At 37.5% G+C, this 14746-nt stretch overlaps 1 protein-coding gene across 1 annotated transcript; it reads right to left on the minus strand.

Moving 5' to 3' along the window:
• Window positions 1-1500: 1500 nt before the first annotated feature.
• ATSPO22 (Tetratricopeptide repeat (TPR)-like superfamily protein) lies at window positions 1501-5151 on the minus strand. The gene is made up of 5 exons (XM_089449242.1): window positions 3683-5151; window positions 3235-3424; window positions 2975-3007; window positions 2271-2867; window positions 1501-2190 (listed from the first exon to the last, which is right to left on the minus strand). The coding sequence occupies exons 1-5, from the start codon at window positions 4999-5001 to the stop codon at window positions 1570-1572; spliced, it is 2760 nt and encodes a 919-aa protein (XP_089305368.1). The 5' UTR covers window positions 5002-5151; the 3' UTR covers window positions 1501-1569.
• Window positions 5152-14746: the final 9595 nt, after the last annotated feature.

Genomic DNA, 14746 nt, shown 5'->3' on the forward strand with positions numbered 1-14746 from the left:
AATATGCATTCTAATAGTAAACCAATTCCTAGATACCCTATAGCCGCACTAATAGTAAGGATTTATGACTAACTCTCCGTTGGTGTTAGGTGAACAATGAGATTAACCACACAGTAAACACAATGAACCAACCGATAAACTTTTAATTCACGACATCAATAAACTTTTAGTTGACTTTGTGACGAGAAGTTAAATCCGTATACACGTTAAATATAAATACATCTACCTAACCTAGCTAAACTCCCAGAAAAAGCATTTCAACACAGTACTATGTATGCATATATTCATAACTAACTCTCCATCCATTGACTTTAAAGTTTAAAGAGAGTGGTCGCATCAGATTATGCCTACAAGTCATAAAACACTTACCTTGGAACGTTCAAAGGAGCAAAATCCTCGTCACCGTCGAGCTTTGTTGTTTAACTTCACCACTCATTCTTCTTGAGTCTGGTCTTGCGATGGACATTATGTAAAACATAGTTCCACGTTTGTTTGTCGCTTCGCTATAAATTGCCACAGACTTTGGTTTTAAAGGAAATGTCATTATTACAGGTTTTGGTTTAAGCAAATGCCATAAAAATCACATTTGTATGTCACCATCATTAAAAATTTGGAAGAGAGTGCAGAAACCCCAAGGTATCAAATTTTTTGTTTCCTTAACTAATGTATTCCGGACTCTCATTTAGCTTCATCTTTTCACGTCAGCTTAACCTTCAGATTTCAATTAGAGGTCTAACTAATGTGTCAATTATGACGAAGCTCGCGGAGGATTGAACCTTGGTCGTGGTACTGCACTCCCAAGTAATATGTCACTGACAACGAAGCTCGGGAAGGATTGAACCTCGTTAGTGATACTGCATTCCTAAGTAATTAATTACAGGGTATTTGAAGATTCGATTTTTTTTCATAACTAGGCCGATAATATGCTAACATGGAACAAAAATATAACCATGTTGGTACTCTAGTATGCTAAAACTGTCTGGTTGTTTCTAAAACTGTTTGGTTGTTTGATTGGTTAAGAGTTCACTTTGTAAAATTGTTTTTATTGGGTTAAGAATTTTTTTTGGGTGTCTAGGCATTTGACGGGATTTGAAAGCTTGCTTTTTACAGAAACAAGTCATTCCAGGTGAAGTGGTTTTGGTTTGTTAAAATAATTTTGATGAATAAACCTAGTTTTCCTAGAATAACCGTAAACAATAAACTTACATTAATAAATAACAACCAGAAATAACCATCTCTGCTATTTTTCTACTCTTAATAAAACCATTACTAAAATATTATCACAAAAATTATATAAAATTTAACATTCTTAAATTCTCAACCTCTCTCATAAAATTGGAACCTAAAACCTAATGAAAATTAAACCCGCACAACCAACTTATCTTCACCTCGTAAATTACGGTAAAAATAATTTCTTACGGCAACGGAGGTAAGTGACATTGCCCTAAAAGCTGGCTGAATAATAAGAGTGCTTGTTCCGTAACCCGTTAGAAGTCCCTATTGTTCTAGTGAACTGTAGCAAAATTTCCATATAATGTACACGGATTATTTACAGAGTAGAGGTACCTGTTACTGTTCTCGTGCCGTGCAACTAGATTTTACATTTACGGCTTGAGCAAGACAGTCAGCCATTGACGAGCCGTAAAGACGGTTCATGGAAGGAACGAGTTTTACTAAATCCAAACCAATTCTCATCCATTTCTCCGCTTCATTAAAACGATTGAATCTCACATGAATTCCAGAACGATTCCATGCTGTTGACGCCAACCACTTAGCTTCCTCTGTCGGGTATTCTCCATTCTTCATTCCAACAATAATCTGATGGGCCTGTTTATACACGCCAACAGCTTCTGCATCTTCGCCCTTTGCATCAGCAATTCCAATCAATTTCCGAATGACAAAACTTACGACCTTGTAATCTGGACAAGGACTACTCAAAACCATGTTCAGACAAGCATTTAACGCTACATGTGCTACCTCCATGTTGACATACTCGCCTTCACATGCATGGAGACCCATTTTCAATAAGAACTCGGGCTTGCATCCTGCTAAACTTGTGCACTGCTGCAGAATTTGAAGCTGAAGCTTGGGGTCTTTCATCCTTCCCCTCAATTCAAAGCTCAGAACCGCGCAATACACTTGGAAATTCTCGTCTGGCTTGTCTTCTTTGGTTGCAAGATTTGCTTGAACCTGCATTGATGCCGATGAATTAATTTCATTCGCATTATGATCTATTTATCACAAAAAAAATTCGATGGTTTCTTCCATACCTTTTTAGCTTTTTCCAAATATTCAAGGGCTTCTGTCAAACAACTGTTATCTTTCTTCTGAGCAGCAAGCAATGCTGCGACTGCCAGAATTAGAGACTTAGACAGCATTCTGAGGTTTTCGATTGAATCCTCGAGAGCGCCGTAAAATTCCGAAGCGCACATGAAAAATTCTGCGCAAAGCTCGAAGTCATTTGCTTTGCCCGCCTTTAGTCCACTGTTCCAAGAAGATCCCGCAAACCAGTTTAGCTCTTTTTCGGCTGTTATTCCGGAACCAAAGTATTCAATTCCACACTCCGACAGGCGTTTCTTTGCATTTTTCAAGTAGTGTAGAACTTCCGATTGTGCACCGGTGTTGTCCAGGTGGAGACGTATTATGTTCCGCACCACTACGACTTCTTTAGTGGACATTAGCTTCCCCGAATGGTGTAATTTTAGTAAATTTGATAATGCCGCGGTCGCTACTCCGATCGATTTGCAAGCCATGGCTTCGTGTGAGGCTAAGGTAAGATATTCGGGGTCAAAGTCGGTACACTGAAGCATTCTGTTCAGTTGTTTTGTTGCTCCAGGTTCGTCCTTTACTTGCAGGCAAATTTTAAACTGGAATGCACGGAAATGTATGAAGATTGAGGATAAAAAATGTACTTTTAAACAATTTGGGAACATATGAACGTCTATTCAAAGAAATTTCTGGGAAAAAAATATACCTGTAGAAATATGCAAACAATGCTCGGTTCAACCTGCGAACAAAGAAGCGGATTAAAGAAATAACTTATCGTTGCGTCTACAAAGTTTCGGGAATATTCTTAAGTGCTGATAGACAAGGAAATGCAAAAGAAAGAAAGCAAACTTGGAAACAAGCGGATTAATGAACTAATTTGCCATTTTCTTGACAGGAATTTTGGTAATCGGATCAATCTTTAATGTTTAAAGAAAAGATGTGGGAAAAAAGGACTTCTTAATCAACCTTTTCTGCTTCGGAAATGTATTCGTGTGCACGGTCGTATTGCGAGAGGCCGAGGTGACAAAGGCATAGCACGCGGAGAGATTTTGCTCGGCAAACGATGTGCTCTGCGTCGAAAGGAATGTACAGCATGGATCCTTCAAAGAGTGCGGCGCTGATTTCGTAAAGCTTTGCCCTAAAGAATTCGGATCCACTGCAATAAAACGCAAAGATTATATGGATTGCACTTATTTATTTAATTCAATTATGGAAATTTAAATACAAACTAGAAAGTCGTGCATTTTCCAATATATTTAAAATTTTCTGATGTTTTGCCTGAAAGAATCTAGATCAACAGTTATAAAATGCTACAGTATTATCGAACACTAATCTTATATAGATGGATATTTAAATGCAAAAAGTAAGGAAAGCAAGTTGTTTTTTTATATTAGATATTTAATCAATTTCTTGCCTGTTCCAAAGGATAGCATGCACGCAGCGCCGTTCACTTGAAGAACGCTCATCCGCCTCTGCTAACAATTTGATAATTCTTTCGTCTGTTGCAATCTGCAGCGCCAACGCTACTTTAGCCTTGTAACATGGATCTGCCGATGACACATTTCTAAGAATCTTATCAAGAACTCTAACTGGGAGCTCCTTTTTAGAGGGAAAACGCTTCTGCAGCCGAAAAAATGCAGATCTGGCAATTTCCCAACCGCCAGAGCCGCACTGAATAAAGATCTCAACCGCAGAAATGCAAATATCCAAAGGCGCTCCACTGTGTCCAAGAAGTGCACTAAGTTCCTTCTCAGCGTCTTCACTGAGACCCAAACCTATGTACGCCTTCAAAGCCAGAAACGGAGTCGTCGGATGATCCGACTCGTCTTTGATAACGGCCACACATTTCAGAACGCTTTCAAAGTTTTCCGCCTGAAGATGAGCCGCGGCAAGATACCGAAGCGTTTTGAGCCTCACGTTTTCCAGCAAAACTCTTTCGTCGGACTTCGCCAGGCACTTCCCAAGAGCTTCCGAGCAAATCTCAAAAGCCTGGTTTAAAAACTTTACGGAATCACCATCGGCGATGCCTCCTTCTTCCGTTTTAGCCAACATAGTCTTTCCGAAATACAAATACTGTTCCGCAAGCTCACGGTAACGTTCCGTTGCGTCTAACAAGAGCCCCTTGGCCCTGCCAAGCAAGGTGCAGGTGAGCGTCCTCTGAGACATTTCCCAGGCCGTTCTGGCCCTCGAAATAAGGAGCTCAAACGAAAATTTCCGCCCCTCTTCACCGTCACAAGACAAATTCTCATTTTCCTTGGATTTGGAAATCAGCTCCGTGGCCTTCTCAAAGCACGAGGCAGCGAGTTCAAATTTGTGGATTTTGTGCCAAATTACACCCGTTCTGTGAAAAAAGGTTGCTATCTTGAGCAAACTAGAAGGAATTCCGTCCACTTTCCCGGCGATCAGCAGCATGTCGCTGGCGAGATGACGGAGCTTGACATGCTCTTCGTCATATTGTTGACCGGCTTGCATAGCATTGCCCATGTCTACGCAGGCGTTCCAGAGCCGGTAGCTCAATTTCCACAGTTGCAGCTTCTGGTCTTCTCGCAGCAGGGTTTTACACGGCATCAAACGTATCATATACTCCCTTAATTTCTTGATGTTTTCGGCACTCACCATGGGAACGATTTGTTCTATCTGCGCAATCTGTTTCTCCATTTTTGTTACGATTGAAGCAACAGCGCCCAATCCTTCGTCTGCCATTTCTTCACTTAGAACTTCTGATATGTGCATCTTTACTCATACACGACTAAATTGTTGCGGGTTTCTGAGGGTTAACTGCATGCAGGTGCAGGTGCAGGTGCTTGTTTGAAGGGTTGGATGGAGTGGTGGGTGGCAAAGACACGAGCGGGGAGGAATGGTAGATGTGACTCGGATGGATATTTAACGTAATCGTTCACTCGGATGCCGATATCAATTCGGCCACCGAGAAGCCATATTTTCGCGCATAATGAGAAAACTAAAAGTCAGCTCACTGTCTAAGCGCCTACTCATTTCCTTTTAATTTTTTCTTTGAAAGTGCGCTCTTTATCAATTTTTTTTACTCTCCGCATCAACCTCCGAGCGGAAAGATGTCGCCACTAGGACGAGGAACTTCGAATTTAGCTTCGCCATGTGTGTGCTGTAGAGGTGTTTTGTCTTAACCCTTTTCACATTGATAAACTAGGCAAATCCAAGCATGGTTGATATGTTATAAAAATAGTCACATGATTTGAATCAATGATGATTTGAAAAATCACCTGATTTGATAAGGACTATGCCATATATTTATTATTGAGTTTGGTAAGTCTATATTTTCATCATTTCTAATGTATTACTATAATTGTGGTCCGGAATTGAACTAATGATTTCACATCAAGAAGTGTCTTAAAGAACACCCCATCACCAATCACCATCTATCCAAGACCTATGGACATAATTTTTTTTATAAATTTTGATTAATAAAAAATAATAATTTTGAAAATTTAATTTAATTTAATAATAATAATTTATTTAATTTTATTAATATATTTATTTTATGTTTAAAAATTATTTATTTACTCAAAAAAAAGTTTTGTAGACGAGGAATATCAAGTTGCTTAAGGATTAGGCATTACTTCAAATAAATTTGAACCATATGCTTTGTAGTAAGGATTGTTTCAACTAGTAAATCTAAAAGTCTAAGAAGTGATCATATCAGGGGACTCTGCTTATTTGATATTTCATCTTTGTTTAGGGTCTCTCCCCCCAAATCTTCTACATAATTCGATGTCTTTCCAATAAAATACTTGTGAAACGATGTTGTCATGTCCTAAGAATGAATAATTCAATAGTTGATCATATGGAAAACATTGGTGTGAAGATGAACAAAGGGGATTTAGTTTAGAGAGGGGCAAGGGGATATGCCCCACTTCCCTAACTTTCCCATCTATGACCAAATCAACATTAGTCTGGTGGCTCTACCATCATGGGCTTGGGAGAAGCCACAAGACCTATCTAGGCCTTTAATTAGGAAACCACTTCTTGCACGTGGACAAACTATATGTTCATGTATCTAGATGTAAGGTGCATTCATTTCAGATGGCTTCGATCATGAGCAGTCCAGAGAAAGGCATAAAATTTCACCTAGAATTTGTTTGACAAGACAAGCTAGATATGATGAAAATTTATGGAGAGTTATGGCTTGATAATCCACTGCCTTTCTTTAGGACATGCACAAGTCACTTCGAGTTTGTTGCTGGTGAGATGATGGTGTCAATGAAATTGTGGTGCGATGATGAATTCAGAAGGGAATTATGCTCAGTATGTTTCTTAAGGGGAGAAAAATAATGGATGGATATGCTTTAAGATAAAGGTGAGCCTCAACATGTCTTTCTCAGGGCGGAACTCTTAGTTTGCATGCCCTCTCGGTAGCTTGGTGTTCTTATTTAAACAAGGCAAAGGAGGGATTGGAGGTTCAGTGCACCCATATGATGATAATTGGCTGATAATTGTCTTGGAACCAAGGAAATTTTTATCTTGGATGCAGATTTATAGTCTGGGTCTAGGTGTTTATGCTGCATAGGTATAAGCCCGAGTTGTGTGTTCATGAGAAGTGTAGTCTGGTGATATTTGGGCCTCCCCTCGAGTTTGGCTCTTCCTTGTTATTTAGTTCGAGGTTGGGCTATTTGATTCTCATTCCTCATCGAAGTTCAATATTATATTTCCTATGTTGAAGGGATGCATGGATTTAGTTCATATATGCACAACTTCTCGTGTGCTTAATTTCTTTGGCTGGCCATCATCTTGGTCTTGTGGTGTTTGCTCTATTTCTATTACATGTTGTCTAAAGTTATGGGTGTTAATATTTATGTTGAGGTTCATTTATGTGTTGGTTGATGCCATGCTTAAAGATTGACCAAACACTTTTGGCTGCACTAGTGAATTGAGTAATGCCTAGGTTGTTCTGAAGGATAGTATTTGTTTTGGTTCCTATTCTATTAGTTGTTATCAAGAGGTTAGAGAGTTCCTTGAATTCTTTTGGCCTTTGTACAGCCCTTGGCATCACAATTTGCAACATCCTTGTTTGTCAAGCTTAATGAGTCCTTTCTCTTTGGGTTGATTACTTCGTTTGGTGAATAGGGTAGTTCATTGGATCTTACTTTACTGTGGGGGGTTCAAACTTATGGAGGATGTTGCTCAATCAACTAGGGGGTTGTCCTTTCATATTGTTCTCACTCTTCGTTTAGAGAGACCCTCAAAAGATCTCTTTGCTCCTTTTGTCTCCAACGTATTGGTAGTTCCCAGAAATTTGACTAGTGCAAAGTTCTTAGGTAGTTGGGAGTTGAAAATTGGTACTTTGCAATAGGAATTCGTGACTTCATTAGCTTTAAACTCAATCAATTCTATGTTAGCATGGATTTAATCATGCGGTTCATGAATTTTTGCAAGAGAAAACTCAATGCTTGAAATATGAGGTTCTTCATCTCAAATGACATCATGGAACCGCAAGACTAAATAAAATCGATCCAACAAAAGGAGGAGCTCCTCCAAATCAATAAATTTGAATGTTATGATGAGCGGTAATTTTTTTTTTGTTAGGTGTCTTTTCGAGAGATACCAATGGATAAATTTTGAACAACTCTCTCTTCTCCAAGAGAGTGTATATGTAAAGAAATGGCATAGGATAGGAGGTCTCTAGATCTTAGATCCATGTCTTGTGAAGAAGCTCAATACGATTGTAATCGATATATATACATTGTGTCCTTCACACTGGTTTTTAATCAATACAATATTCACGATTAAATTTTAAAAAAATGATTTTACAATGAGAATGTACATTGAAAAATTAAAAAATTCTTTGACATTTTCCATTTAGGGGGACCTTTTCAAATGTTAAATATTAACATAAAATATTATTATTAAAATAATCAAATTTAATTGGTTCTTTTCTATATATTAAATATTGATATGAATTAAACAAAGTATAAATTTATTTAATTTGATTTATATTATAAGTAAAAATATGTTATAAAAAGCTCTAAGGGTTAGCTCAGTTGGCCAAGTTCCCGTTACTAAGCACCTTGCCAATTGGGAGGTCACAGGGTCAAATCTCCTCGACGCCCTTGGGGTTAGGCCTTGCTTGTTTGGTCAATGGGTAAATCCTTTTGAATTGATCTGCCTAGATTTTCTGTGGATGTAGCGGACACCTAGTGTTTGTGAACTACCCTTAAAAAATATATATATTAAAAATATTATTAAATATTAAAAAAAAATCATTTAATAAATATTAGTAATTATTGAAGTTAATTTTGATGAAATTTGAATTACACCTAAAACCATAAACCATAGTCACTATGACATAGACAATGTCCAAAGTGAACTATTAATCTCAAAATATAAGTCACTATGACATAGACAATGTCCAAAGTGAACTATTAATCTCAAAATATAAATAAATATGCTTATATTAATTTGAAGTATACCTAAAACAATAGTGGCTATGAGACGAACAATGTCCAAAGTGAACTACTAATCTCAAACTCTAAATAAATATGCTTGTATTTAGTTGTGAAAGAACATGCTGTAGAAAGGAAATCATAAATTGCAATTCATAAGCTATAGAAATCCTATGGAAATGGACAATATCCAAAATGAACTATCAATCTCAAACTCGAAATAAATATGCATGTATTTAGTTGTGAAATAACATGTTGCACGAAGGTATTATAAATGACAATTTATATGTTATAGAAAGTTTTATGTTATTTTTATTAAGAGTTGGGTTCTGATTTTGATGAAGTCAAGAAGAATTAAACTGATGTTTCATGACAGAGAGCCAATGACTTAGCAGAGCTTCAACCAACTAAATTACCTATCACAACTTCTTACAAAACATGTTGAATGTACTTAATATAAAGTTAACTAAAAACACATAAGTAAGCTTACACAACATGTTGAATGTACTTACCTGCTTTTAGTTAACTTTACATTAATACATTACAATGTTACAAAATTATTTAAAAAGTATATACAATATGGTTTGATGTATTTATAAAATAGATTAAAAAAAATTATTTATATCGTTTTATATATTTATAAAAAAATATTTATAACATATATAGATATTAAGAATATATGTTTTTTTTTAAGTTATAAGTTTAAAATATGAGAAGGTAGATTATGTATGTTTTTACAAGCTTTAATAGTCGAACCGTAGAAAGGAGATGGGTCTCTTTTTCCACAAATTAAAAAATCGCATACACCAATTTAATGTTTAACTTAACTATGATTTCAAAATTAGATTATTATTATTTAATAATTTTATATACTTATAAAATATATAAATAATTGTCTAATATATTAAATTATTTAATAATTATGAAAATTAATAATTTATTTCATTTTATTTGTATTTATATTATAATAATATTATTTTATAGTTTTTTAATTAAAATTTGAATATATAAGATTTTTTTTAGCTAATGGTACTTAATGTTTTTTCTTGTGAGTTTTGTAGGACTACATCTTCATCATGTCCAATATATGACCCCGATCGGGGCATGGAATTGAACCAATGATTTCACATCAAGGAGTGTCTTAACAGAGCACCTGACCAATGTCTATCCAAGACCTCGTGGATAACGGTACTCAATATTTAAATGAACATTTTACTATCATTTTAAAAAATAAATTGAAGTTTTAGAAAAGTAACAAAGAGTGAACCATTAAATAATATAAATACAATGAGAAGGAATTAGATATTGAAAAAAATATTTAAAGAAAAAAATTGGTAAAATTAATTAATTTTTTTATTATTTAATATTATAACTAAAAGTTGAGAGTCAAAGTTATTAAAATGATTGTAATTATGAAAAATAGAAAATTAATATTAACAATAATGATGTTGATGATTATTAATGTCCACTAAGACCAATATGTTTTATTGGACCTTAATAAAGAAGCAACTAATTGATACGTTTTAATATTTTATTTCTATTATCAAAAAGAAGGGAGAAAAGCATTTCGAGGTCACTGTTAGTATTGTCGACTTAACAAGTCAAGAAGGTTAGTAGTGTGGCAAATGTTTTGAAAAGGAGAACAGATGTGAGTAAGGGTAGAGCAATCCAAGAGAAAGTGTTTTTCATCTTCATCTCTCTTAGTATCATAGGGGAGGTAGATTCTTTTATCCCAAGGTGTTTTGGGAATCGATCAATGTCTGGTTTCACTTCGAAGCTCATGGGAGTTAGTTATTATATTTGCAATGTTCATTTTCTTTTTAGCACTTGTCAAGATAGAAAGATATTTCTGGTTAGCAAGAGTGGGGTTGATCACCTCCTTATAATACCTTAGTTCCCCTCTAACTCCTTATCACTCCACAATCTATCCTTAAATTTGGAAGTAATGATTTTTGTAATATTATACTTATTCTCGAAGATGACCTACTCCTTTATCCCCAATGGTGGAGCCAAGACTTGGCATCCTATTGTAGCGGCTACAATCACCCTCCAAAATTTTTCCTATTCTTCGATTTTGGAGCCTTCCTTCCTATCCATTGGATCTTACCTTGTGTTTTTTTCAAGTGCTCATGCTTTGATTCAAACTTATCCTTTTCATTGACACTTATGTTTGGTTGATTTCGCACTTAATTGATCGTTCTAACTCACAGGCTAACCTCCCCACTTGGCCTTGTCGGAGTACTGGGCTTGCCTCTAGAAACTGCGCAATCCTTGAGCGCAGTCAGCCTTGAGGACCAAAACTGCGTAGTCCTCATTGGAATTCATCCTTAAGCTCAAAAACTACACAGTCATGGAAGGCAGCCCAACACTGAGCCCAGAAATTGTGCAATCCCTCATTGAGCTCAGAAACTATGTGGTGCACTGAGCTGAAAAGTTGGCCAGTTCCTCAAAATTGTTCACTCTTTCCCGGAAAGTGTGCATGATAGTTTTACCAGGAAAATAAAAAGCATCCCTGAGAGAATAAGAATCTATTTTTAGCTTCTCGAAGTTGGTACATTGATATTTATATAAACTTTTCCCAAGTGTCACTTTTTCCTTGATTTTAGGCATGCACGTCATAAACCCTAATTTTTCCAAATTTGTTTAATCGATGCCTCTATATATCATTTGTGCATTCGATCTTGGAGCTCTAGCATTCCCGAGGAGATCAAGGAACCTACGGAGCATCATCATCGCTTTTCCAGGTGAGTTTCGCCTTTATCACTTTTTGTTATTTTTTTGCCCTTTTTGTCATTTGGCTCGTGTGAGTGTTGTTTCACTTGTTTCTCTTCATGATTACTAGTTTTTTAACTTTATTTATCTTGTAGAATTGTTGTTTCAGTCTATCATTCGCCTTTCACAAGTGTCGCATTGATTTTCTTATTTTTGCACTAATGGTCGCCGTTTTGGCGACTCTCTTCACATGCTTGAGTGTTGAGTTTATACACTTGTTTCACATTGACTCATCTTCACTTAGTTAGATTTGCACTGAAGCTCAATTTGTCACTATGTTCTTCTCATTTTCCACACCTCCATCAGGCATATCTACACATCCCTTGGCCAGATTTTTCCTTGTTCAGTTGGGCACTGTGCAATCCTAAGGCTCAAGCTTCAAGCTTGGCCTCTAGAACTGCGCAGTGCACAGTACAGACTGGCCCAACTGCACACTGCGTAGTCTCAGGGCTCAAGCCTGTCACCCTAGCCACTGACACTGCACAACGTGCAGTCTCTCCTAGGCCCTGCCCAGGCTGAACTGCGCACTGCACAATTTCAAGCCACAAGCTTCATCCTGGCTATTGGGACTGCAGAATGCGCAGTTCCCATAGGTAGCCAGTCCCTCTTGTCAGTGAAAATTATGCAATCCTCCCCACTAGATGCTTTATTTTCTACTTGAACATGCCTTGAAAGTAGATTTGCTAAAGACTGATGTTTGCTTTCCATGAGTGTTTTTTTCCTCCACAGGTATAACAGTTATTGAGCATCTCTCTAGCAGTCAATGTTACCATGGCATCAAAGAGATTTTCTTCAAAATAAACCACTAAAAGGAGTACCGACAAAGAAGTTGAGTAGACACTAATAAGCTTGCCGGTATATGCAGACACTCAATTGTTCATACAAAAGGAATCAACACTGACATGGAAGAAAGTAAATGATTCTCTTTCACCAAAGAGTTTTGGGATAGACTAGAGGACTGACAGGTATATCTCAGTATCCAACAATCAAGATTTCACAGGGTTGCATGTAGGTATCTAGCCTTCCCTTGTGCATATATCATTAGTTGGGTTGTCTCACACATTGATGAGAAGATCACGACACTTAACAATTCCAAAGGACATAAGATTGCTTCTTTCTTGGTAGGAGATTATAAACGCATGTACCATTTTACCGAGTTAGCGAAGCTCATGGACTCATTCTTTTATGCCACCCCTAGCTATTTGAGCACTATAGATATCATCAAAGGTTGGGTGAAGAAGCCATCCAAGTTTCAACTGACACCCACCCATTTATACAAGACAAAGTCTCTCAGGAAGGCCTACTAGCTCTTGGTTATTTTAGCCTGCAGGATCTATGGTCAGCAAAGCACAAAGACCTTTCTTAAGGGGTGGGCACTCTTATTAGACCAGATTGTGAAGGAGGAAAATCCGCTCAACTAGTCAGACTTTTTGGATTGACAACTGAGATCCCATGTAGCACAAGCCAATAATCCTCCTAAGGGCGATCAAGTAAGGTTTTATATGTCTGCATACTTACTGGATGCAATATGTTCAGAGAATTAGTTCCTTGGCATGAAATGGATGCAGACAGCACAAGAAACTGCCGTGCATATTTATTGTAAGTTGCTTTTGGACTGCAGTCATCGAGGAGTTATGCAACAACTAATTGACCACTTCATCATTCCGCTATATAAGCTTATCTTTTAGAAAGACCCACCTTGCATGTCACAAGAAGTAATGGAGGCAATATCAAAGATCGCTGGTTGGTTTGCCTTACCAGATGGCACACTAATTAGAGTGTTCAACAGACAGAAGTCGCCGCATCGTTTTCTGAGGTATGCCACCGACAAACTTGTCATGCAAGAAGTGTCATACCGTCTCGACACTGGGTTGTCAGTAGCATTGTGTAGGAAGAATAAAGCACCATGGGCCACTCTTCCTTTGTAGATCAAATTATATGAGATTACAAATCTCAAAGTTTCAAGTACCTAAGCAAGATTCATAGAAAATTTTTAGTTTGGTACTAAGGACTTCAATCCATATGATCTGAGAGGAATTTGTAAGGACCACTATGCAAGAATCTATTGCAACTGGGTTAGCGTGGCATTTTATTGGCTAGAGGAGGATTCATGGAATAATTTCTACAATGCCTCCAGACCTTGCGATCCGATCAGTTTAGCAGGGGCTTCACAAGCCACCCCGCAAATGGTAGCACTTCCGGAGGAAACAACAATAGAAGGAAACAATCTTGTGCAGGACAAAGGAAAGAGGAAGATTGTTGATGATACAGAGGGAGAAAAAAGCTGCAAGATCAAAGCAAACCCCATCCTCATGAAAGCATCTTTGGTCGAAGTGAAGAGGAAGCAGAGGGTGCAAAGAGTAGAGAGGAGGAAGAGAGAAAATCAGAGCTTGCAGGAAGCAGAATAGAGACTGCAACAAGCTAACAGGAGCTTAAGGAAGGAAGGGAGTTGAGGAGGAGAGAATAGGAAGAGAAGAAGAAGCAGGAGGAAGAAGAGACGTAAGGCACGATTACAGAGGAAACAATGCCAATACAGGTTGAAGAGAAAGCATAGAGTCAACCGGAAATAGAAGAGGAGAGTGAAAACATGCAGGATTGGGAACTTTCTCAGGAGATTGAGGATATGATTGAGATAGCAGAAATGGAGGTGGAACCAAAACTGTAAATCGACCTGATTCCAAGCACACCACAGGTCACTGTCTAGTCTCCACCACCTCCAGTAGTTGAGTCAGTTTCGGGAGAATAAGGGGATGTTATTCCTCTTGATGATGATCCAGTAATGGCTGTGTACAATATGTCATTTGATGAGTTCCAAAAGAAGATTATACAAGCATGGAGAAAGAATTTCCCAGATGATCATGCATCACCTGCATTCACTAGAGAATGGGTGATTGTGGAAGACACTAGGAAGAATCTAAATGCCATTGTCGAAGCTAGATTGGCCTTTGCAGGAGTAATGAGATCAAATGTTCAGTATTTGACGGTCGAGAATGAGAAATTGGCACAAAACTTATAGGCTGGCAGGAAAGAGGCAGAACAACTCCACACAGTGACATAGAACGAAGCTTCTGCACAGGTCCACTTAGAAGAGATGAGAGAAATGATACTCATTGAAGTACCAACACTTGGGGACACCATGCAGGATCTTTATGAGGAGTTTGTGATCATACATAAAGCAGTTGTCCATGTGAATGGCCTACAACAGTAGTGAAAATACTTTTTAAAAATCCTCAGAAATATACAAGTTTCCATCACTTTCTTGCAGGAATGGACAATGTGATATAAAGGGG

The sequence above is a fragment of the Pinus tabuliformis genome, chromosome X (genome assembly GCF_031772625.1).
Source record: "Pinus tabuliformis cultivar Carrire ecotype Pingquan chromosome X, CPIR1, whole genome shotgun sequence".
Classification (NCBI taxonomy): Eukaryota; Viridiplantae; Streptophyta; class Pinopsida; order Pinales; family Pinaceae; genus Pinus; species Pinus tabuliformis.